The following is a 26,245-nucleotide window of genomic DNA, read 5'->3' on the forward strand; positions in this document are numbered from 1 at the left end:
AAGACTGCCCCAGGTAGTAACAAGATTCCAGCGGAGCAGATACAGTTTTGACAAGTTCTCCATGGCAAATCACCTATTCAGGATATCCAAAAAGCTCAGAGAGAGAAAAACCAATGGAGAAAAGATGTGTGGAATGTCAGAGGTAAATTTAGCTACTGGTAATTACTCTGTGCCCAAAACTGGTCCAAGCTTGCTTTTCCTGGTTTAAATGGAAGGGCCCATATGGTTCGGGCTGGACTGTTCTTACTGGAGAAGCACCAAACCTCATTTACATTTTGTTCTTGGTGTCTGTCTGTGTCGTAAAGCACAATAAGGAATGATAGACTGGAATAGAACTACTAGCGACTGAAAACAATTCAGTCATTCCATTTGTCCTTTTTTGTTTTTGTCCCAAAATGCTTTCACAGAAATTAAAAATAGTGCAGAATCAGATCATATGAATGGGCCCAATACTACCAAAAAAGAAAAAAAGAAATAAAAAAGAACCTAGTAGACCCACACTAAATCCAGAGAATATGAAAACAAACACAAACGTATGCACCACGCACATTGCTTTCGACTGGGGAACAGCGTTTACAACGCAACTTTTACAACTCAGTACCTTTACGACGCAACCATAACAACGCAAGTCGTTACAACGACTTGAGCTGGGGGTCGCTCTAGGATAGGGAATAGTTTTAATTTTCTATCCAACACCTTCCCTACTATCCACGGGGCCTGGAGTTGGAATAGTAAATTAAACTATTCACTTTCCAGCGCCCCCCAACGCAAACGACTTGCGTTGTAAAAGTTGCGTCGTAAAGGAATGCGTTGTAATGACGTACATCCCTTTCGACTGCATTTCAATTTTCAGCGGATGTCCCTCGTTTGTCAAACTCCAAAGAGCCACTTAAATTATAATGACTTTGGTGGGGTATTCTGACTCCGAGTTTAGCATACATTACCAAATAAGGTTGATCAAAGAAATGTACAAGACCGTGTTCAAAGGAGGATATTTAGAGCCTGTCATATGTCCTGGTTGCCCTATTAAGAGAGGATATCCAGGTATATACTTCAAATAGGGGGAAGGGTATCTGGCACTTAATGTCTTTTTTCCAGTATTGAGCAAACTCTAAATAACCCCCTTCCACTGTTACTTGTAAATTCCTGCCTTAACTTGCATCTTCTCTAACTCAATATAGACATAAATGGGTTTACAATATTATATTGAATAATGAACAATTCGAATAAATCATTCTCTATTCAAAGGTGGTACTCGCTATGTTGCGCTCGTTCACTTTCCAAGGGATGAGGAGGAAGAGTGTGATGGAGAGAGAAAGCAGGACATTATCTTTTTAAAATAAGAGGGCCAAGGTCAAATCAGTATTATATTTCAGAGTAGCATTGGCCAGGGTAATAGTATATTTCCAATGCTACAAAATTAGCAAAATTAACAGTAACTATACAGAAGAAACATTTTTCGGAATATTCATTTGTTTTTTTTTACAAACAATTGCACTGCTGGTACATCCTCAGTTGCGATAAAGAAAAGGTAATATTGGCTTTAGATACAAATCAGTCTTTTCTCAGAAATCAGCAGGCAAAGAAGTGAGAGAACAATTCCCTTCAGGCACAGCATGGCATTTCACTCTATATCCTAAGTAAATGCTCACCGGGAGTATGACCACAAATTCCATGGATATACTCTCTAAATTTGAACTTTAGTAAATGATTTCACTGCAGCCCAAGTACTGCATTCAAACACCTGATTGGATTGAATGTGCTTTGTAGCATGTGCCCCTGTATTATTAACAGCTTCCAGGGAACACCTGTCGGTAGGGAGCTTCACCAGGATGCACTTGAAGCAGAAGTGAGAGAGAGCCACATTCACTTTACCCTTCACTATTTCTCAAACCTTGCTCTTGGTTGTTTGTATGTTGGCACAAACACTTAACACCGTCAGTCTTTCCCCTGCCAGCCAGATTGGGAGATCAGATCTTTGTGGTCTTGGTATCTCTATAAGCACAGCAAACACAGAAAGAACTATTTTCCGTTTTGTACTTTGCAGCCATTTGCACCTATAAAATCCTGCCTGCCACCAGTCTCCGACAAACTCTTTAAAACTGTAAAACAACCCCAGCTTCTCCAATAAAATAACAATACATACACCCATTACCTCCAGACCAGCAAAAGGAGGACCTACAGTCTGCCTGCTCAGTACGCAACCACCTTTGGCCGAACACCATCACCCTGCCACTTCACTATAGAGATTAAAGTGTTCCGCCTTCTCTAAAGGTGCCAGGTTCACACAACACTGCTAACTATCATCCACTAGTGTCAAATCCCTCTTCAGACATCTTAGAGATTACAAAATTCCTAAAAGGTGTGCTGCCCAACATCTTGACATAGCCAATGAAACAATGGCTCTCAATCTTTGCACTGCCCTGCCAACAACACAGGCACTGAACTGTGAAAAAGACCTCTGCTCTGTTATTTATGAAATCAGCAGCACAAGTTTTGTGTATTTAGCTTCTCTGCTGGGATTCTGTCTGCACATCCTGTGCAAGGCCAAACAACAGTGTGCTCAGGGGTCGGACACTAACACCTAGACATAATAGAGAGATCCAGCTTCTGTTTTTCGAATAGGATAAGTCTTATCATACAAGCCAAGGCTTTCCATTCTAAAAACAGAGAGGAACGAGGCTTGCAGAGAAAAGGCCCCGAGACGAAAGAGCTGCGCACCAGAGATGTAGACAAACTGATTAGGACCGTCAATTAGGGGCCCCGGCACTAATCCCAGAGATCTTTAGTATAACACCGTGCTTTTATAGTAAGGGTAGGCTGATTTGTCATTCGCTATGACAGGGCTTTTCAAGGAGTACAGTTTATTAATTAATCCAATCACATTATTGACTTGCATGTCTCATAACCTCAGCATAGTTTCTTCATGATAGAGCACGCTAGTCTCAATAAATATTGTACGCTTTCTTTGTGCCTCTTTCCTTTTATTGTGGACACATGTGAGTGAGAAAAGGAAGGGAGATGACCTGGTACAGCGACTCCTGAGAGATTTCAGAGTGTTGTGTTCTGGGGTGCTAACTTTTCTTTCCCTCTGGAAGGTTAGGAGGGCAGGGAAAGCCCTGTACTATGAGTTAGTCTGGATTTGGGCCATAGGTACTGATGTGGTATGGTGACTGAGTCAATACAAGCTGATGTACCGAAATACCAGGCATAGTTCTGTTTCTGAGCAGAATCCCTGCAACAAAAGTGGCATCCATTACCTCCATCAAATAAACTGTTGCCTTGCATGCTGCTCAGTTACAGGGTTCTCGACATACTGGACAAATAAAAATATTTTCATGGCCTCCAGATCACGCTCCCAAGCAAATTTACATAAAATCATGACAAATGAACGTGATAAAGGCAGAAGTGCAGACCTATTACAATAAGCAGTAAATCCCTACACAATCTATCAATCGAACAGAGGACCAAATTCAAAACACTAACCAGCAAATAAAACAATATAAGGAAACCTCTAACGTATCTGTCTCGCACCTCGAACCTTTAACCCCTTCGCTGCTCATGACGAGCTCAGCTCGTCATGCAGTACACTGGTCGTGTGCTCATGGCGAGCTGAGCTCGTCATGAACCATGAGATATAAAAATTTCCAGCACAGGAGAGGAATCAGCTTAGCAGTCATGTGGTTAAGAATCAACTTACACACCAAGAGTGTCATCTAATGGTGATGATGGCAGACGCCAACGCAGGAGGCGAAACAGTGATTTGACAAAGTACTAATGACAAATGCCTTACCACAACCACCACTATTCAGAAACAAATAAGGGTCTTCACAGCAACCTCTTGATGAATACTGCCAGTAACACTACTGACCCCTAATGCATACGTTCTACCTGTGTAACTGTTTTTTATGTTCAAGTATGCACCTATAAAAGACTCGAGATAATCCATGGGAGTGAGTAGAGGCAGTGTTTGGTACTGGCCTGTGCATATTCTGCTTGCAGCAGAATAGGGGATGTAGGTGAGCTTGACTTCTGCTCAAGTTGTCTACCCCCGACCTACGCGCTTAGCTGATGAATCACTTACTTGACAATCTGTTCCTCCTCTTTCGCCTGCTCCTCGGCCAGCTCTGCTTCTGTGACATCCTGAAAGAGATGAAAGCTGTCAGGTACCATCTCTGTGAATGAGAGGGGTTCTTTGAGACACTGCCTTCATAGACCAGTTCACTACTCCTAGGAAAGCCAGATGGGTGTCCAGGTTGTATACCATTCTACTGTGCCATCTTTTCGTATGAATATCATCTATGTGAGAGTAGGGTGGTAGGTCAATGCCCCTTCAGTCCTGGCACCTCTATGCAGGGATCACATCTAAGGATAAGAGATGTTCAGCCCATATGCTCTTGAGTCCCAGCCTCTTAAAAAGGCATTGCTTCTACAGGTAAGATTTGTGTACAGTCTATGCCCCATCGGACCTGACATCCATTAGTAGGAATCTCCTCAACAGGTAGTGGTGGCACTCAGTTTATACCCATTCATAGTGTGAGCCAGGAAGATTCTTTAGGTCATAGCCCCATTAGAAGATATAATTTCTATAGATAATAGGGTAGCTCATTCTCCATGCCACATTATATCCTATGTACCTCATCTCCTTTGCAGAGATCTACTGTACAAGTGAGGGGCACTGGGTTTTCATTCTCATTCAGTCATCACATCCTGCGGCAAAGATCACCTCTAAGGGTGGATGAAAAGATCACCCTCCATGCCCATTCCAATGCAGACTCTGTTCTATTATCTCTGTTTATCCTGCTTCAGGCAAAGGTCCTACAGAGGAGCATGCAGATGGAGAACAATTTCCCTCATCCAAAAGACAAGCTCTCGGGTTACAGAGTCATAACCTGTATTGAAAGGAGGAAGTATTTTCCTTGCTCATGTATCTTTTTTCTCGATCTCTCTCTCACACTCAATCGTTCAATAAACACTGTAAATCTGTGCGTGGGTGAAAGGCTCTACAGACCACTGCCACCTCAAGAAACCACACAGGCCCCACAAAACACCATCATCTCAGAGGTTAAAGTGAATTCTTATGATGATGCATGATGGCTCAGGTGAAGATCCATCATACCTTCCAGAGGATGATGCAAGAGTCGGTGGATCCTGTGACCAAGGTATCATCCGCCTTATTGGAGTGCAGACCCCAGACCTTATCCTCATGAGCATCCAAAGTCTTTACACACTCGTTCGTCTTTATCGTCCAAAGCTTTAGCAGACCGTCTGAGCCGCTGTGGACAAAACAATAGAAAGATATTGAGAACACTACATGGAATTTGCCAACATGTCTCTTCGATCCAAAGGACAGTGACCACCAGATGTGATGTTTTAGCATGGGAGACCACTATAAAAACTGTTTTGCCCATTTCTTTAATGGTTCTCTGCATGAGATTTCCTATATTAGGTCTTGGAAGGAATTTGAAATGTGGAACATTTGAAGAGGCCAAGTAATATTGTAAAAGTTGAGCTACATCAAAACGGCCTTGAATAATGTTAAAATCTATATCTATACTAATATAATAAAGAGAGAGCCCAAACATTTGAGGCGGGTAATCTCAGGAACCACAGCACCAATCACAACACCCAATACAGTGTTGGAAAGGGCAGTTGCAGCAGAAGGACATATGCTATGCAGACGCCCACCATATACATTTAAAAGGTAAAAGAACCGTGCCAGCAAAGTAGTCCCTTGTGGGCGTGTCTGCGTTGTGCTGTGGTCGTGTGCTCGGGGCGTGGCAAACGCTGGGGGCGTGTGATACGTTCCGCCCTCCATGCCATGTCTCATATCGTGTGCTGTGGGCGTGTGCGGGGCGCGGGATTACGAAAAACAAAAAGCGAGCGTTGTGCCCAATAATTATTTGTTTTTTCTTCCCAGGTTCTGTACATTCCAGCTCCGGGTGTGCTTGCCCCGCGCTCCCAGTGACGTGCAGCTGCTTTACTGTATGGATGTCAGGCATGGCGCTATTCCCAAGGGCCGGAAGGAGTGCAAACAGGGGCCATTGTGCAGGAAATGTAATCTCGCCTTGACTTCCGGTGACACCTGAAGCGCACACTGGAGATTTTCCACTTCTGTTGCGCACAGGCCTCACGCCACGCACATCCGGACACAAGGCCCGCCTCCACGGAAATAGCAAGAAAGGGACTATCCCTCCCCCGGGAATATGTGATGATATTCCGCAAACCAACATCCTGCATACCATCACTCCGCAATTTGTATAACGCAGGACTATTATTCCGCAAAGACATATTTTCTAAAACTTTTACAACGCATATAACTTTATCACGCATGCCATTAAAACGCAAATGCATGTGTGGTAAAGTCATATACATTGTAGAAGTACATTATTAAAACATCAAATATATGTTTGTATATATACATATATATATATATATATATATATATATATATATATATATATATATATATACAAAGACATTTTTTAAATTTATTTAAAACATGTATTCTTTTAAATTGCATTATTTATATTATTTTTATTTATTTTATTTTATTACCCTTTACACCCTAAAAACTAATCCCACCCTGCTCCCTTTAAATATCCCTGCACCCCATAATCATAACCCACCCTTACTCCTTAAAATACCCCAACACCCTTAAACACTAACCCATCTTAACCCTATAAATATAACCTGTACCCCAAAACCCAAACCTAGCCCTGAACCCTAAAAATACCCCTGTACCCCAAAACTCAAACCTACCCCTGAACCCTAAAATACCCCTGTACCCCAAAACCCAAACCTAGCCCTGAACCCTAAAAATACCCCTGTACCCCAAAACCCAAACCTAGCCATAAACCCTAAAAAAGACCCCTGTACCCCAAAACCCAAACCTAGCCCTGAACCCTTAAAATACCCCTGTACCCCAAAATCCAAACCTACCCCACAACCCTAAAAATAACCCTGTACCCCAAAACCCAAACCTACCCCTGAACCCTAAAAATACCCCTGCACCCCAAAACCCAAACCTACCCCTGAACCCTAAACATAACCCTGTACCCCAAACCTACCCCATAACCCTTAAAAATAACCCTGTACCCCAAAACCCAAACCTACCCCTGAACCCTAAAAATAACCCTGTACCCCAAAACCCAAACCTACCCCTGAACCCTAAAATACCCCTGTACCTTAAAACCCAAACCTAGCCCTGAACCCTTAAAATACCCCTGTACCCCAAAACCCAAACCTAGCCCTGAACCCTAAAAATACCCCTGTACCCCAAAACCCAAACCTAGCCATAAACCCTAAAAAAGACCCCTGTACCCCAAAACCCAAACCTAGCCCTGAACCCTTAAAATACGCCTGTACCCCAAAACCCAAACCTACCCCTGAACCCTAAAAATACCCCTGCACCCCAAAACCCAAACCTACCCCTGAACCCTAAACATAACCCTGTACCCCAAACCTACCCCATAACCCTTAAAAATAACCCTGTACCCCAAAACCCAAACCTACCCCTGAACCCTAAAAATAACCCTGTACCCCAAAACCCAAACCTACCCCGGAACCCTAAAAATACCCCTGTACCCCCAAACCTAGCCCTGAACACTAAAAATACCCCTGTACCCCCAAACCTACCCCTGAACCCTAAAAATACCCCTATACCCAAACCTACCCCTGAACCCTAAAAATACCCCTGTACCCCAAAACCCATACCTATCCCTAAACCCTAAAACTACCCCTGTACTCCATAACCCAAAACTATATCTGAACCCTTAAAATACCCAAACACCCAAAAACATATACCTCAGTACCCCAAAACATATACCCCTATACCCATACTTACCTTATCCAAACATAAAAAAACATGATTTTACCATTCATGCCTTTACAACGAATTTCGTTGTAAATGTATGCGTGGTACAAGCATATAAAATGTAATGCCATGCGATATAATGGCATTGCGGAGTCATGGTACTTTCGTAATGAAATATGCAGAGTGATGGTATGCGGAAATAAAGTTGCGGAATAATGGGTGTTTACCCTCCCCCGGTAAGTACATTGGTGGCACGGAGGCCCACATCTCCAGCAACATACTCATATTTTTTCACCACCCATTTGAAAAATGCACAGGTCTCTCTCATTGATGGCCAGCACTGACATACACTTTTAGACAAACCTCCCGCCACAAGTTCTAGAATTGCGAACTTTAGAGCTGGGGAGCTAAGTTCGAATCTCGGCATCAGCTCAACATCCTGTGATTCCAGGCAAATCGCTTTGTCACCCCGTGCCTACCACAAATGAATGTGTTCTTCTGTAATGTAAATTGTGCTCATGCCATGTTGTCGAGTTCGCGCTATATAATATTGCAAGGAAAAATAAAGTAGGGAAACATCGAGTTCACACACTACTGAACGCGCACTCCTAAGTGCAACAGCAGTGCACTGTGAATCGGAGCCTTTCACAGGCCTGTCACAGATAAGAAATGCTATCAAAACGAAATCCTACAAAACAATATACTACTGGCCGGCAGCAATTCATACCCGACCAACGTCGGGACGGGCTGCTAGTTCCTAAATAAAGAGGCTGCAATAGGTACAGTTAAATATTTTCCATATCCTAGAACACTTAATGTGCTGATTTACCTGGTGAGCAGCTGAGTCCCACGACTAATAAAGATAACCTTCAGCACAGATGCATCATGACCCTCAAAAGTCTATCAGAGAGAGAGAGAAAACACAAAGGTTAAAAAAAAGTGTCAGAAAGGAAAGCACAGCAGAATTATTTAGGACTAAGGTGCCTCAATGCAAAGGGCCAGGGTTTCCACTTCTCCCCATTTCCTTCCCTGCTCTTGCCTGATGAAGTCCCAGAGGTGTGATAGTTCCTAAAGCTTCTAGCACAGGCACTAGTTGGAGAAAAATATATTACTTAGAGTTCACTGAGTAATTGCTTTAAGAACTGGCAGAAGAGGTGGGTTTAAAGATATTCTCTGAGAATGAGACAGTGGGTTTCTTCCAACATGGACATGCCACATTGATAAACATGTTGAAATTATACAGTATAATCGCCTCTAGATTTTAATCTGTTTTATTACATTTTAAACCTCTTCCCAAAATGTATGAAACACCCAACAGGCATATCGGATACAGAAGCAGAATAGCCAGCCCACGCACTCACCTTAAGACAACTAAAGTCATGTAGACCCCAGAGCTTCAGCGTTCCATCAGCAGAGGAAGTCGCCAACACTTGATCTACAGGCGAGAACTGCACACACCAGATGCCACGTTTGTGGCCACGGAAGGTGCCCTGCAGTGAACAATCTGCTGACGACCACAGTTTAGCACTCCTGTCTTGAGAGCCAGTGGCAACCAGTTTGTCATTTGGTGATACAGTAATGCTGTTAATGTCCTGTGGAGAAGGAAAAAAAGAGGCATGACATCCTGCAAAAGCCTTCTCCAGCACTGACAGATACTTGACCCATTATTGATTACTAAAATGGGTTTAGAATATTTTTTTTTAAAACAAGCATTGGCAAAGCCAATCAGTCTTGACAATACGAGAGCTTCTGGCTTTGGCAATGTGTTTTAGCTCTGTTATACACCACTGTGGCTGCTTTTCAGCATGGGTATGAGTTAGTGGCATGCAGTGTGGTAAACTGGAGTGGAGTGGGTAGACTGGGACAGAGTGGAGTGGGGTAGATTGGAGTGGGGTGTGCTTGGGTAGATTGGTGTTCGATAGATTGGAGTAGAGTGGAATAGGGTAGAGTGGAATGGGGTGGAGTAGGGTGGAGTGGAGTGTGCTAGAATGGAGGCGAGTGGGGTAGATTGGGGTGGAGAGGAGTAGAGTGGAATGGGGTGGAATGGAGTACAGTGGAATGGGGAGGAGAGGGAAGGATTGCTAGAATGGAGGAGAGTGGGGTAGATTGGAGAGGAGTGTGGTAGAGTGGAATGAGGTAGATTGGAGTGGGGTAGAATGAAGTAAATTCGGGTGGACTAGGTATTTAAAAAAAAAAGGGGCAGAAGTGGGGTGAAGTGAAATAGAGTGGAGTGGGGTTGAGTGGGGTGGGGAAGCCTGTGGTGGAGGGGAGTGGGGTAGATTGGAATGGAATGTGGTAGTTTGGAGTGGAGTAGGGTAGATTGGAGTGGGGTACCAGTGTAGAGTAGAGTGGGGTGGGGTAGATTGGGATAGACTGGAGTGGAATGGAGTAGAGTAGAGTGGGGTGGGGTAGATTGGAGTGTGGTAGAGTGAAATGAAATGAAAATGATTTGTAGAGCGCAAACACATTTGCAAAGGAGTCAAGGCTAATGACGGTTAGTCCAGACATAAGTGATGTCAGTGAAAGAAGATTTTTTTTTCTCTTTTTTTGTTTTTAATCCTCATCCGCCTCCGACCCCAGTAAACAGAAAGTGCAGGATGTTGTTACCGTTACTCTATTTCTAGAGACGTAGGCAATCGAGGTAGAGCACCAAAGATGCCGCCCGCCTACCGGCAAACAACAAACCTACTAGGTGTTCCTGACCTCTCATTTTAAAAGAGAGGGTGGAAGAATTATTTTAAGGTCACAGAGCCTTGAGCCCTCCATTACACCATGGACCTGGCCATTAGATGGCGAAAACACAGGTTTTTAACACCTTGGCTGCTAGGGATATTTTTCTCCGGTGCTGGATTCTCAGATTTATCATTGTTCATGACGAGCTCAGCTCGTCATCAGCACAGCTCAACTGTGCCTCATGACGAGCTGAGCTCGTCATGAGCATCGAAGGGGTTAAGGCCTTTCAGAATGGGGAATGAGCCTGGATTAGGGTGATGAAATGAGGAAGGGCGTTCCATAGCTTGGATGCGGCCATCGAGAAGGCTCTGCCTCCTCATCTTGCCTTTCGGAACTTAGGGACAACCACACAGTTATGGCTTGCAGACGAGAGCTGTCTGGAGGCAATGTACCTTTGGAACATGGCTATAATTCCTCCAGGACCAGTGTTCTGAACAATGCATGAAGCTTTAAAGATAGCACGCTTGTTCACTGGCAGCCAAGAGAGCTTTGATACCCCTGCTGAGACTGGATGATATTTAGGAGTAGGGGTGGGGTAAATTGGAGTGGGAAAGAATGGGGTGGTTTGGGGTAGATTGGGGGGGAGTGGGGTAGAGTGGAGTGAGGTAGATTGGGACAGACTGAAGTGGAATGGAGTTGAGTGGGATAGAATGGAGTGGGCAGGTGTGGGGTGTATTGGGAGGAGTGGAATGGATTGGGGTGGAGTGAGGTGGACAGGGGTGGAGTGGGGTAGACTCGAATGGGTTGAAGTGGAGTGGGGTAGATTAAACAAGCATTTACAATGCAACGGTCTCGCCTTTGCAAAAGTTAGCGCTTTTGGCATTGTAAATGACAAATGTTTTATTTATGTGTTGGTTTTGGAAACAGATAAATAAATGGCATTGTCATGAGCAGTAGAGAGTGAGTAGTAGAGAGTGAGTAGTAGAGAGAGTAGTAGAGAGAGTAGTAGTGAGTAGTAGAGAGAGTAGTAGTGAGTAGTAGAGAGTGAGTAGAGAGTAGTAAGTGAGTAGTAGAGTGTGTAGTAGAGAGTAGTGAGTGTGTAGTAGAGAGTAGTGAGTGTGTAGTAGAGAGTAGTGAGTGTGTAGTAGAGAGTAGTGAGTGTGTAGTAGAGAGTGTGTAGTAGTGAGTGTGTAGTAGAGAGTGTGTAGTAGAGAGTGTGTAGTAGAGAGTGAGCAGTAGAGACTAGTGAGTGTGTAGTAGAGTGGTGAGTGTGTAGTAGAGTGGTGAGTGTGTAGTAGAGTGTGTAGTAGAGTGTGTAGGAGAATGTGTAGTAGGGAGTGTAGTAGAGTGTGTAGTAGAGAGTGTGTACTAGAAAGTAGTGAGTGTGTAGTAGAGAGATTGAAGTAGAGAGATTGAAGTAGAGAGATTGAGGTAGAGAGATTGAATTAGAGAGATTGAGGTAGAGAGATTGAGGTAGAGAGTGTGGAGTAGAGAGTGTGGAGTAGAGAGTGGAGAGTCTGTAGTAGAGTGTAGTAGAAAGTAGTGAGTGTGTAGTAGAGTAGTAGAGAATGTGTAGTAGAGTAGTAGAGAGTAGTAGAGGGTGTGTAGTAGAGTGTGTAGTAGAGCGTGTGTGTAGCAGAGTGTGTAGTAGAGTGTAGTAGAGTAGAGTGTGTAGTAGAGAGTGTGTAGTAGAGAGTGTGTAATGTAGAGTGTGTAATGTAGAGTGTGTAATGTAGAGTGTGTAATGTAGAGTGTGTAGTAGAGTGTGTAGTAGAGTGTGTAGTAAGTAGTGACTGTAGTAGATAGTGTGTAGTAGAGAGTGTCTAGTATAGAGTGTGTCGAAGAGAGTAGTGGCTGTAGTAGTGAGTGTGTAGTGAGTGTGTAGTAGAGAGTAGTGACTGTAGTAGAGAGTGTGTAGTAGAGAGTAGTGACTGTAGTAGAGTGTGTAGTACAGTGTGTAGTAGAGAGTAGCGACTGTAGTAGAGAGTGTGTAGTAGAGTGTGTAGTAGAGAGTAGAGTGCGTAGCAGAGAGTAGTGACTGTAGTAGAGAGTGTGTAGTAGAGTGTGTAGTAGAGAGTGTGTAGTAGAGTGTAGTAGAGAGTAGAGTGCGTAGCAGAGAGTAGTGACTGTAGTAGAGAGTGTGTAGCAGAATGTGTAGTAGAGAGTAGTGACTGTAGTAGGGAGTGTGTAGTAGAGAGTAGTGACTGTAGTAGAGAGTGTGTAGTAGAGAGTGTGCAGTGATTTGAGTTTTACATCAAATTAAAAACGGGAACGGAACAAACTCATCCTATACATTATTGTGGTAGGTGCCCACGCATATAGGGTTAAATGATGCGTTAGATGCCACAGGTCCCACCAACACGCTTCCTTTATGATAGGAGAATGCCCAACATCGCGGAGATTTGCTCTCTGCTCTTCCCGGATATTTGTATTTTCAAATGTATAATGTTATCCTGCTAAACGAAGACGATGCTCAAACTATAAAAGAAGAGGGTTTCACAGATATGTTAGTCCTTCCGGGCAAACGAAATGACCCAAAGAAAGATCAAGTGACAGTTTAGAGCTCCAAGTGAGTCTTAATAAAATCAGTGTCTGGAACGCATAGCATCAAAAAACGAGCGGGGCATCAAACTGCAGTGTCATTCAATCAAAGCTTCAAGGCTTCTGAGCGCTAGCCGAGAATTATTTTTTGTGAAGCACTAATCACTGTGGAAGGTGCCCCTGCTATCCCAGATGTGAGAAGTCAGTCTGATATGAAAATAAGCAGTATTTGGAATGAATGTATTTGGCAGGGGGAAGGTGGGGCGACGCAAGACCATACTGACGAGTGAACAGGAGCCATTTTGTACCGAGTGATTCTGCCTGTATGCATGTAGACAAACCAGGCAGCAGCATGAGCATGTGATTCGGTAAAATAACAAGCATTTAAAATGCAATGGTTTTGCCTTTGTTAAAGTTGGAGCTATTGGCATTGCTCTTGACACTCTGAAGCTCCACTCTGCATTCTGAAGCTCCACTCTGCACTCTGAAGCTCCACTCTGAATCTGCACTCTGAAGCTCCACTCTGAATCTGCACTCTGCACTCTGAATCTGCACTCTGAATCTCCACTCTGCACTCTGAAGCTCCACTCTGCACTCTGAATCTGCACTCTGAATCTCCACTCTGCACTCTGAATCTCCACTCTGCACTCTGAAGCTCCACTCTGAATCTCCACTCTGCACTCTGAAGATCCACTCTGAATCTCCACTCTGCACTCTGAAGCTCCACTCTGAATCTCCACTCTGCACTCTGAAGCTCCACTCTGCACTCTGAAGCTCCACTCTGCACTCTGAATCCCAACTCTGAAGCTCCACTCTGAATCTCCACTCTCCACTCTGAATCTCCACTCTCCACTCTGAAGCTCCACTCTGAAGCTCTACTCTGCACTCTGAAGCTCCACTCTGAAGCTCCACTCTGAAGCTCCACTCTGAAGCTCCACTCTGAAGCTCCACTCTGAAGCTCCACTCTGAAGCTCCACTCTGAAGCTCCACTCTGCACTCTGAAGCTCCACTCTGAAGCTCCACTCTGAATTGGCACTCTGAAGCTCCACTCTGAAGCTCCACTCTGAAGCTCCACTCTGAAGCTCCACTCTGAAGCTCCACTCTGCACTCTGAAGCTCCACTCTGAAGCTCCACTCTGCACTCTGAAGCTCCACTCTGAAGCTCCACTCTGAAGCTCCACTCTGAAGCTCCACTCTGAAGCTCCACTCTGAAGCTCCACTCTGAAGCTCCACTCTGAAGCTCCACTCTGAAGCTCCACTCTGAAGCTCCACTCTGAAGCTCCACTCTGAAGCTCCACTCTGAAGCTCCACTCTGAAGCTCCACTCTGAAGCTCCACTCTGAAGCTCCACTCTGAAGCTCCACTCTGCACTCTGAAGCTCCACTCTGAAGCTCCACTCTGAAGCTCCACTCTGCACTCTGAAGCTCCACTCTGAAGCTCCACTCTGAAGCTCCACTCTGAAGCTCCACTCTGAAGCTCCACTCTGAAGCTCCACTCTGAAGCTCCACTCTGAAGCTCCACTCTGAAGCTCCACTCTGAAGCTCCACTCTGAAGCTCCACTCTGCACTCTGAAGCTCCACTCTGAAGCTCCACTCTGAAGCTCCACTCTGAAGCTCCACTCTGAAGCTCCACTCTGAAGCTCCACTCTGAAGCTCCACTCTGAAGCTCCACTCTGAAGCTCCACTCTGAAGCTCCACTCTGAAGCTCCACTCTGAAGCTCCACTCTGCACTCTGAAGCTCCACTCTGAAGCTCCACTCTGCACTCTGAAGCTCCACTCTGAAGCTCCACTCTGCACTCTGAAGCTCCACTCTGAAGCTCCACTCTGAATCTGCACTCTGAAGCTCCACTCTGAAGCTCCACTCTGAAGCTCCACTCTGAAGCTGCACTCTGAAGCTGCACTCTGAAGCTGCACTCTGAAGCTGCACTCTGAAGCTCTACTCTGAAGCTCCACTCTGCACTCTGAAGCTCCACTCTGCACTCTGAAGCTCCACTCTGAAGCTCCACTCTGAAGCTCCACTCTGAAGCTCCACTCTGAAGCTCCACTCTGAAGCTCCACTCTGAAGCTCCACTCTGAAGCTCCACTCTGAAGCTCCACTCTGAAGCTCCACTCTGAAGCTCCACTCTGAAGCTCCACTCTGCACTCTGAAGCTCCACTCTGCACTCTGAAGCTCCACTCTGAAGCTCCACTCTGAAGCTCCACTCTGAAGCTCCACTCTGAAGCTCCACTCTGAAGCTCCACTCTGAAGCTCCACTCTGAAGCTCCACTCTGCACTCTGAAGCTCCACTCTGAAGCTCCACTCTGAAGCTCCACTCTGAAGCTCCACTCTGAAGCTCCACTCTGCACTCTGAAGCTCCACTCTGAAGCTCCACTCTGAAGCTCCACTCTGAAGCTCCACTCTGCACTCTGAAGCTCCACTCTGAAGCTCCACTCTGCACTCTGAAGCTCCACTCTGAAGCTCCACTCTGCACTCTGAAGCTCCACTCTGAAGCTCCACTCTGCACTCTGAAGCTCCACTCTGAAGCTCCACTCTGAATCTGCACTCTGAAGCTCCACTCTGAATCTGCACTCTGAAGCTCCACTCTGAAGCTCCACTCTGAAGCTCCACTCTGAAGCTCCACTCTGAAGCTCCACTCTGAAGCTCCACTCTGAAGCTCCACTCTGCACTCTGAAGCTCCACTCTGAAGCTCCACTCTGCACTCTGAAGCTCCACTCTGAAGCTCCACTCTGCACTCTGAAGCTCCACTCTGAAGCTCCACTCTGCACTCTGAAGCTCCACTCTGAAGCTCCACTCTGAAGCTCCACTCTGAAGCTCCACTCTGAAGCTCCACTCTGAAGCTCCACTCTGAAGCTCCACTCTGAAGCTCCACTCTGAAGCTCCACTCTGAAGCTCCACTCTGCACTCTGAAGCTCCACTCTGAAGCTCCACTCTGAAGCTCCACTCTGAAGCTCCACTCTGAAGCTCCACTCTGAAGCTCCACTCTGAAGCTCCACTCTGAAGCTCCACTCTGCACTCTGAAGCTCCACTCTGAAGCTCCACTCTGCACTCTGAAGCTCCACTCTGAAGCTCCACTCTGCACTCTGAAGCTCCACTCTGAAGCTCCACTCTGAAGCTCCACTCTGAAGCTCCACTCTGAAGCTCCACTCTGAAGCTCCACTCTGAAGCTCCACTCTGAAGCTCCACTCTGAAGCTCCACTCTGAAGCTCCACTCTGCACTCTGAAGCTCCACTCTGAAGCTCCACTCTGCACTCTGAAGCTCCACTCTGAAGCTCCACTCTGCACTCTGAAGCTCCACTCTGAAGCTCCACTCTGCACTCTGAAGCTCCACTCTGAAGCTCCACTCTGCACTCTGAAGCTCCACTCTGAAGCTCCACTCTGCACTCTGAAGCTCCACTCTGAAGCTCCACTCTGAATCTGCACTCTGAAGCTCCACTCTGAAGCTCCACTCTGAAGCTGCACTCTGAAGCTGCACTCTGAAGCTGCACTCTGAAGCTCCACTCTGAAGCTCCACTCTGAAGCTCCACTCTGAAGCTCCACTCTGAAGCTCCACTCTGAAGCTCCACTCTGAAGCTCCACTCTGAAGCTCCACTCTGAAGCTCCACTCTGAAGCTCCACTCTGCACTCTGAAGCTCCACTCTGCACTCTGAAGCTCCACTCTGAAGCTCCACTCTGAAGCTCCACTCTGAAGCTCCACTCTGAAGCTCCACTCTGAAGCTCCACTCTGAAGCTCCACTCTGAAGCTCCACTCTGAAGCTCCACTCTGCACTCTGAAGCTCCACTCTGCACTCTGAAGCTCCACTCTGCACTCTGAAGCTCCACTCTGCACTCTGAAGCTCCACTCTGAAGCTCCACTCTGAAGCTCCACTCTGAAGCTCCACTCTGAAGCTCCACTCTGAAGCTCCACTCTGAAGCTCCACTCTGCACTCTGAACGGTCAGACTCCAAAAATCGGCCCTAATCACAATAGTATTATTTCACCTGCGTGAATATAAGTCTTTGAAATTCTGGCCAGTGGTAATACACACAAGTAATATAAAATTGTTGTTCCAAAGAGCATTAAATGGAAATAAAACAAGTACCAGACCCATTGACGCCTGCACCTTAAAAGTGAAACTGACTGAAGCAAGCGCCAGGGCCACGTTGAAAAAAAAAGCCACACACATTAGATGCAGTCAAGGCCGCTCACGAGGTCAGAAGGCACTCCACATGAACAACTACCAGACACATTGTTTCATTTCACTTTGAAAGTGCAGGCAAAGTGAAACTGACTAAAGGAAGCACACGGCCCATTAGATGCAGTCAAGGCGCGCTCTGAAGCTGCACTCTGAAGCTGCACTCTGAAGCTCTACTCTGAAGCTCCACTCTGCACTCTGAAGCTCCACTCTGCACTCTGAAGCTCCACTCTGAAGCTCCACTCTGAAGCTCCACTCTGAAGCTCCACTCTGAAGCTCCACTCTGAAGCTCCACTCTGAAGCTCCACTCTGAAGCTCCACTCTGAAGCTCCACTCTGCACTCTGAAGCTCCACTCTGAAGCTCCACTCTGAAGCTCCACTCTGAAGCTCCACTCTGAAGCTCCACTCTGAAGCTCCACTCTGAAGCTCCACTCTGCACTCTGAAGCTCCACTCTGAAGCTCCACTCTGCACTCTGAAGCTCCACTCTGAAGCTCCACTCTGCACTCTGAAGCTCCACTCTGAAGCTCCACTCTGCACTCTGAAGCTCCACTCTGAAGCTCCACTCTGCACTCTGAAGCTCCACTCTGAAGCTCCACTCTGAATCTGCACTCTGAAGCTCCACTCTGAATCTGCACTCTGAAGCTCCACTCTGAAGCTCCACTCTGAAGCTCCACTCTGAAGCTCCACTCTGAAGCTCCACTCTGAAGCTCCACTCTGAAGCTCCACTCTGCACTCTGAAGCTCCACTCTGAAGCTCCACTCTGCACTCTGAAGCTCCACTCTGCACTCTGAAGCTCCACTCTGAAGCTCCACTCTGCACTCTGAAGCTCCACTCTGAAGCTCCACTCTGCACTCTGAAGCTCCACTCTGAAGCTCCACTCTGAAGCTCCACTCTGAAGCTCCACTCTGAAGCTCCACTCTGAAGCTCCACTCTGAAGCTCCACTCTGAAGCTCCACTCTGAAGCTCCACTCTGAAGCTCCACTCTGAAGCTCCACTCTGAAGCTCCACTCTGAAGCTCCACTCTGAAGCTCCACTCTGCACTCTGAAGCTCCACTCTGAAGCTCCACTCTGAAGCTCCACTCTGAAGCTCCACTCTGAAGCTCCACTCTGAAGCTCCACTCTGAAGCTCCACTCTGAAGCTCCACTCTGCACTCTGAAGCTCCACTCTGAAGCTCCACTCTGCACTCTGAAGCTCCACTCTGAAGCTCCACTCTGCACTCTGAAGCTCCACTCTGAAGCTCCACTCTGAAGCTCCACTCTGAAGCTCCACTCTGAAGCTCCACTCTGAAGCTCCACTCTGAAGCTCCACTCTGAAGCTCCACTCTGCACTCTGAAGCTCCACTCTGAAGCTCCACTCTGCACTCTGAAGCTCCACTCTGAAGCTCCACTCTGCACTCTGAAGCTCCACTCTGAAGCTCCACTCTGCACTCTGAAGCTCCACTCTGAAGCTCCACTCTGCACTCTGAAGCTCCACTCTGAAGCTCCACTCTGCACTCTGAAGCTCCACTCTGAAGCTCCACTCTGAATCTGCACTCTGAAGCTCCACTCTGAAGCTCCACTCTGAAGCTCCACTCTGAAGCTCCACTCTGAAGCTCCACTCTGAAGCTCCACTCTGAAGCTCCACTCTGAAGCTCCACTCTGAAGCTGCACTCTGAAGCTCCACTCTGAAGCTCCACTCTGAAGCTGCACTCTGAAGCTGCACTCTGAAGCTCCACTCTGAAGCTCCACTCTGAAGCTCCACTCTGAAGCTCCACTCTGAAGCTCCACTCTGAAGCTCCACTCTGAAGCTCCACTCTGAAGCTCCACTCTGAAGCTCCACTCTGCACTCTGAAGCTCCACTCTGCACTCTGAAGCTCCACTCTGCACTCTGAAGCTCCACTCTGAAGCTCCACTCTGAAGCTCCACTCTGAAGCTCCACTCTGAAGCTCCACTCTGAAGCTCCACTCTGAAGCTCCACTCTGCACTCTGAAGCTCCACTCTGCACTCTGAAGCTCCACTCTGAAGCTCCACTCTGAAGCTCCACTCTGAAGCTCCACTCTGAAGCTCCACTCTGAAGCTCCACTCTGCACTCTGAACGGTCAGACTCCAAAAATCGGCCCTAATCACAATAGTATTATTTCACCTGCGTGAATATAAGTCTTTGAAATTCTGGCCAGTGGTAATACACACAAGTAATATAAAATTGTTGTTCCAAAGAGCATTAAATGGAAATAAAACAAGTACCAGACCCATTGACGCCTGCACCTTAAAAGTGAAACTGACTGAAGCAAGCGCCAGGGCCACGTTGAAAAAAAAAGCCACACACATTAGATGCAGTCAAGGCCGCTCAGAAGGCACTCCACATGAACAACTACCAGACACATTGTTTCATTTCACTTTGAAAGTGCAGGCAAAGTGAAACTGACTAAAGGAAGCACACGGCCCATTAGATGCAGTCAAGGCGCGCTCACGAGGTCAAATCTCCAAAGGAGAAGCTCGTGACAGCCTGACTACAGCAGAAAAAGCTCGTAACAGTCTGATGTCCACAATATTCCCAGAAAAGTGGCAACATAAGTTGTCTCGCATAGACAGCAAAAGCTTCGCTTTTGCTTTCGTCTAGGCGAGACCTAAAAAGAGTGGGGTACATTTGGTTAGAGTGGAGTGGGGCAGATTGGAGTGAGGTAGGAGTATGAGGAGTGGGGTAGATTAGGGTAGATTTGAATGGAGTGGGCTGAATTAGGGTGCATTGGGGTGGATTGGGATATATTTGGGTGGTGTGGGGTAGATTGGAGTGGAGTTGAGTGGAGAAAGGTAGATCGGAATGGAGAGGAGTGGTGTAGGAAACTGGGTTTTTGTTGCAGAACCCCTCTATCCAACACACACACACTGCCTGGTATTTGATGCAACTTCGACTGAAGTGTACTGGGTTCCTGCTAACGAGGTCCCTAGTACCAGTATTCCTTTCCTATAATTGTACAATTGTTTCCCTCAATTTACAATATCTTTAGCACTCTCTGTAAGTCACTGGTAATGGTACCCCTGGTACCTAGGGCACTAGTTGCCTAAGAAGGGACTCTCGGGCCTGCAGCACAAATTGTGCGACCCTAAAGAACCTCTCACCAAACAAACCATTGGAGTACAGTGGGGTACAGGGGAGAGGAGTAGATTGAAGAGGAGGAGAGTGAGGTGAAAAGGGAGTGGGGTAGATTGTAATGGAATGAGGTAGAATGGAGCGGGTAGGGTGGATTGGAGTAGATTGGAGAGGAGCTGGGTGGAGTGGGGCGAATTGGAGGGAAGTGGATTCAGTTCGATTGGAGTGGAGTGGGGTAAACTGGGGTGAAGTGGAGTGGGATCGAGTTCAGTGGTGTAGATTGGATTGCAGTGGGTAAATTGGAGTGGTGTGGGGAAAATTGGAGTGGGGTAGATTGGGGTAAACTGGAGTGGGGTAGATTGGGGTAAACTGGAGTGGGGTAGATTAGAGTAAGGAAGATTGTCCTGAGGTTGTTTGGGGTGGAGTGGAGTAGGTTGGCTGGAATGGAGTGAGGAAGATTGTCATGAGGGAGGTTGGAGTAGAGTGGATAGGGTGGAGTGGATTGGGGTAGAGGAGAGTTGGGTAGGTTGGAGTAATGTAGGGATGATTGGAGGGGTAGAAAGGGGCAGAGTAGAGTTGGGTAAATTGGAGTGGTGTAGAGTGGAGTAAGGTAGACTGGGCTGGGGTAGATTGGAGTGGGGTGGATTGGGCTAGAGTGGAGCGTGGTAGATTGAAGGAGAGTAGAATGGGTAGAGTGGGGTATATTGTAGTGGAGAGGTGTAGATTTGGATGGAGTGGGGTAGATCCGGATGGAGTGGGGTAGATTCGGATGAGAGGGGTAGATTGAGGTGCAGTGAGGTGGACTGGATCGGGGAAGATTGGGGTGGGGTATATTGGAGGGGAGGGGTAGATTGGGGTGTAGTGGAGGGGGTGATTGTAGTGGGGTTGAATTGAAGTGGATGGGGTATATTTGGGCGGAGTGGGTTAGATTGGAGTAAGGTGGGGTAGACTGACTGCAGTGAAGTGGAGTGAGGTAGAGGAGTGGAGTAGATTGTGGTGAAGTTGAGTGGATTGGAGTAGACTGGAGTGAAGTGGGGTAGACTGGACTGGCGTAGAGTAGAGTGGGGTGGGGTAGAATGGGGTAGGGTAGAATGGAGTGGGGTAGGGTTGCTTGGGATGGAGCATTTTAAACAGACCCATACTTTGCATGAGCAGAGAAGAAGTGGAATACATACAAGACTGAGAACACAGGTTATAAGGAGAAATTGATTAACTGCAGCGCTACCAGAAATTGAGGAACTTTTAAAAAGCCACATATTTTGTGCTTGAAAAGGCACAAATATGTCCAAAAATGTTTATGTTGCTTAGTGGCAGCCTGGCCCGAAGCATGTGCCTGGACGGTTTGTCTGGAAACACCATGGGTGTCCGGTTTCAGTGTACGCTTTAAACAGACATAAACTTTCTATGCTCAGAGAAGCGGCATGACCTACAAACACATGCAGGCACACGGACTGCTTTCATATTCCAGGCCATTTGTTTGGGGCTATACAAGGAAGCACTGAACTGTAAAACAAATGAAGGTAACAATAAACAAACCTGTACGACAGAAGTTAAAAGCAACACACATGTGGAACATCGAAATGGAAGTGACGGTCAGAAGAATGAAGGTATAAGTACTCTGAATGACAGCGCGAGCAGGGAAAGAAGAGTAGAAGAACACTAATCAAAACAATTAGTGCTTGGTCTGTGCCTCAGACAAATAAAATGAAGTGATGTGAGGCATATGGTGGTGAAATATGAGGCAGCTAAAAAGAATGACTATCAAGCTAGCAAATGGTAAGTAATGGGTGGGCTTCAAACCGTTTACTGTATACAATACTCCGTGCAACAACTGCGCATGTGCGCTGTTAGGCGATACCTAAAAAATGCTTAACAATTGCACTGTATGATGCATTTTCAAGAAACTATTTAGAAATCTGCACTGTTTTTTGTCACAAACCTTCATAAAATATCCTTACACCTATCAGGAATGGTAAAATGAGCAACAAAGCAGGTCTGCAAGATTAAACATACAAAGATTGAACAAATGTTATAGGTCCAGTTTCAACAAAAAGGGGAAAGGAAATTGCTTATCTTCGGCTTATGCACCAATGTAAGAGACTTAGAGCAGGCAAGTGCAAAATACTCCAGCTAGTAGAGATACTGACACATTTTCAGTTGTGTAATGGATGGAAGCTCAGAAGCACATGGCTTAAAACCGAGCTCTGACAACATAACATTAGTTCAGCCCTGGTCTCCATGTCCTACCAGAGGGAGCTGAACACAAGATCTATGAGGTCATTTTCAACTTGCCAGCAGTGGCGGCTGCCACAAACAATGGGTGGTGGGGCAGGTGGAGGGAACACGGAACTGGGAGCGCAGGGGTGGTTAGAATATATATATTTAAAAAAAAGTACCTGAAGCAGACTGCTGCGTCGCGCTTCCTCTTCTCTTCTTTGTCCCAGCAGCCCCAGGGATAGACTCCCATCCAATCCTCACGCTGCTCTCCAAAGAAAGCAGCACGGAGATTGGCCCGAGTGGGCTAAAAAGACGCTCTTGCTCAGGCCAGGGAGTCTGTGCGGGCTTCTTCAGCAAGCAGGCTGGAGAAACCCAAGTGCAAATGTGTGTTTTGGTCGGCCTGAGACGGCTAGCTAAACACATATGGGAACTTAGATTTTACACATAGCACTCCTCCTCCCATGCCCTGCCCTCCCTGCAGAAGCTGTCTCAGAGCCAGCAAATGAAAAATAAAACGATGCTAGAACATGGTTTTATTTTCTATTTGCTGGCTCTGTGCCAGGCAGTGGGGCGACACTCCTCCACCATTGCGGAGGAGCTACCCCTGCTTGACAGTGTTATAGTACTGTTCATGTTTAAACTGCAGCTCACAACAATCACTGATTCACTGGCACACCATAGTGGAACTGTGTCCTCTGAGCATTGCTTAACCATGACATTTAGAGCAAAAGGAGACTTTCAGTCCAGCTAAGCAGAGAATTGTGAACTAAGCCACTGATGGTGCTCCCCCATATCTTACCTTGTCGTGGCCCTTTTCTGTCACACTGGCTTGGAGGATCTCTGGTGCAGACAGCCGGACTTCTTTCACTTTGGAAGTAAGCGACTCTGGCAACCTCCAGATCTTCAGAGTGCAGTCCTGGCTGCCCGTTACCACAAATGACTCTTTCATTCTGAAACGAGACGGGGAGGTATGAGGCCTCTCTGCTGAGACATTCACCACAGCTTTGCCAAAATCTCATGTTGGTGCCGATGCGCTGAGATGGAAGCGGCGCTATGGTCTATAGAATTATATTTCTCTTCAACAGAAATGATGGCTCCCCAATTGATCGCTTCTGCACCAAATACTAGTGCCCAGGAAGGGAGATGTTGAAGTACTTACAGAAGCCCATAAATACTGACATGCTAGGGTGGGGCATTTACCAGGTCTGAGAACTACCTCCTAATCAGAGTTTTGATTCTGAAGAGGGGCATGGTATGCTAAATTTGGTGCCCACTACACTGAATCCTACATTTCTGTAAATCCTGAACAAGTTTCACCAGGTATATTCCAGCAGGTTTAACCTGCTGAAACAGACCAGAGGACAACTGCAGGGCGCACTATGTGCACAGGATGGGAATTTAGCCTACATAAATAAGGGAGACCTATATAATGGAATACCAGATAGGCAGACGATGGTAAAAAAGAGAACATTCTCGGTCTTTGGCACTGTGAGTCATAGAAGAGATCATATCACACTAATTCTTACGAGTAATAATTTCAATTTGATGACATTTTATAGTAAAAATCTTTCTGACTGAAAATGTTTACTCAGAATACAACTAGATAAAAGTATAAGTACACTGCAGTATTATTATATTTTATTAGGAGGATAGAGTTCCTTCTTCAGTGATACTTCCCCAACCCCAACGCCTCTGGCCATGATGGCAAAGGTGGGAGTAGGCATTTCTGATTAAGGTGCTGTATGTCTCACTCTAGCAAGGTGTCGGAATGTCATAGAGGAGACAGAATCAAATATGTGACAGATTTACAAAGTGTGCTGTGCCCCATTTTATGAAAATCCTCTGCTATTTATTTTTCAAGGTTTTTTCCAGTCAGTCATTAAAATGTCAAAGTGAATGGGACCCTTAGGAGGCTGCATAGAATCACAGTTAAGACAAATTATTCAGCTAAAAGTACTCATGGAGCCCTAGTTGTGTACTTTTGTAGAATGGTAACCTGGCAGATAATGTGCCAGAGTGATGAACGTGGTTGGTCTGTTGTGTTATGGAACGCTAATTATATTGGGCAGTGTTGACCAATTACTTGGCCTCTTGCTGCTTTCTGTGGGCATTGGTCTGCTGTTCTCTTGCTGCTTTATGTAGGCATTGGTCTGCTGCTCTCTTGGTGCTTTGTATAGGCATAGGTCTGCTGCTCTCTTGCTGCTTTGTGTGGGCATTGGTCTGCTGCTCTCTTGCTGCTTTGTCAGGGCATTAGTCTGCTGCTCTCTTGGTGCTTTGTACAGGCATAGGTCTGCTGTTCTCGTGGTGCTTTGTGTGGGCATTGGTCTGCTGCTCTCTTGGTGCTTTGTGTGGGCATTGGTCTGCTGTTCTCTTGCTGCTTTGTCAAGGCATTAGTCTGCTGCTCTCTTGGTGCTTTGTACAGGCATTGGTCTGCTGTTCTCTTGGTGTTTTGTGTGGGCATTGGTCTGCTATTCTCTTGGTGCTTTGTGCGGGCATTGGCCTGCTGTTCTCTTGGTGCTTTGTACGGGCAGTGGTCTGCTGCTCTCTTGGTGCTTTGTATAGGCATTGGTCTGCTGCTCTCTTGGTGCTTTGTGTGAGCATTGGTCTGCTGCTCTCTTCGTGTTTTGTGTGGGCATTGGTCTGCTGCTCTCTTGGTGCTTTGTGTGGGCTTTGGTCTGCTGCTCTCTTGGTGCTTTGTGTGGGCTTTGGTCTGCTGTTCTCTTGCTGCCCTGTGTGGGCATTGGTCTGCTGCTCTCTTGCTGCTTTGTGTGGGCATTGTTCTGCTGTTCGCTTGCTGCTTTGTGTGGGCATTGGCCTGCTGTTCTCTTGGTGCTTTGTGTGGGCTTTGGTCTGCTGCTCTCTTGGTGCTTTGTGCGGGCATTGGTCTGCTGCTCTCTTGGTGCTTTGTATAGGCATGGGTCTGCTGCTCTCTTGCTGCTTTGTATAGGCATAGGTATGCTGTTCTCTTGCTGCTTTGTATAGGCATAGGTCTGCTGCTCTCTTGCTGCTTTGTGAGGGCTTTGGTCTGCTGTTCTCTTGCTGCTTTGTCAGGGCATTTGTCTGCTGCTCTCTTGTTGCTTTGCGTGGGCATTGATCTGCTGTTCTCTTGCTGCTTTGTATGGGCATTGGTCTGCTGCTCTCTTGGTGCTTTGTGTGGGCATTGGCCTGCTGTTCTCTTTCTTCTTTGTGTGGGCATTAGTCTGCTGCTCTCTTGGTGCTTTGTATAGGCATTGTTCTGCTGGTCTCTTGCTACTTTATGTGAGCATTGGTCTGCTGTTCTACTGGTGCTTTCTGTGGGCAATGGTCTTCTTTCCTCTTGCTGCTTTGTAAGGGCATTGGTCTGCTGTTCTCTTGCTGCTTTATCTGGGCATTAGTCTGCTGTTCTACTGGAGCTTTGCGGGGGCATTGGTCTGTTCTCTTGGTGCTTTGTGTGGGCATTGGTCTGCTGCTCTCAGCGCTTTGTGTGGGCATTGGTCTGCTGTTCTACTGGTGCTTTGTGTGGTCACTGGTCTGCTTTTCTCTTGCTGCTTGTGAGGGCATTGGTCTGTTGTTCTACTGGAGCTTTGCAGGGGCATTGGTCTGTTGTTCTCTTGGTGCTTTCTGTGGGCACTGGTCTGCTGTTCTCTTGGTTCTTTGGGTGGGCATTTGTATGCTGATGTGTTTCAACCAGGGTAGCATCTCCCATGGTGATGTAGTTCCTGAACAAAAGTGTGGGTTGGTGTTTGTAGGGTATGAGTAAAAGGGGAGGGAGTCTTACA

At 46.6% G+C, this 26,245-nt stretch overlaps 1 protein-coding gene across 2 annotated transcripts in view; it reads right to left on the reverse strand.

Moving 5' to 3' along the window:
* Positions 1-26,245, reverse strand: part of TBL3 (transducin beta like 3) — a 175,756-nt gene that overhangs the window by 17,760 nt on the left and 131,751 nt on the right. For both annotated transcript variants that reach the window (XM_086940511.1, XM_086940510.1), the window contains exons 14-18: positions 23,287-23,437; positions 9,178-9,408; positions 8,646-8,716; positions 5,120-5,276; positions 4,085-4,143 (exon numbers count right to left, since the gene is read on the reverse strand). In XM_086940511.1, the coding sequence (XP_086796637.1) occupies positions 4,085-4,143; positions 5,120-5,276; positions 8,646-8,716; positions 9,178-9,408; positions 23,287-23,437 (669 nt within the window). The remainder of the gene's footprint in view (positions 1-4,084; positions 4,144-5,119; positions 5,277-8,645; positions 8,717-9,177; positions 9,409-23,286; positions 23,438-26,245) is intronic.

The sequence above is a fragment of the Lissotriton vulgaris genome, chromosome 10 (genome assembly GCF_964263255.1).
Source record: "Lissotriton vulgaris chromosome 10, aLisVul1.2, whole genome shotgun sequence".
Lineage (NCBI taxonomy): Eukaryota > Metazoa > Chordata > Amphibia > Caudata > Salamandridae > Lissotriton > Lissotriton vulgaris.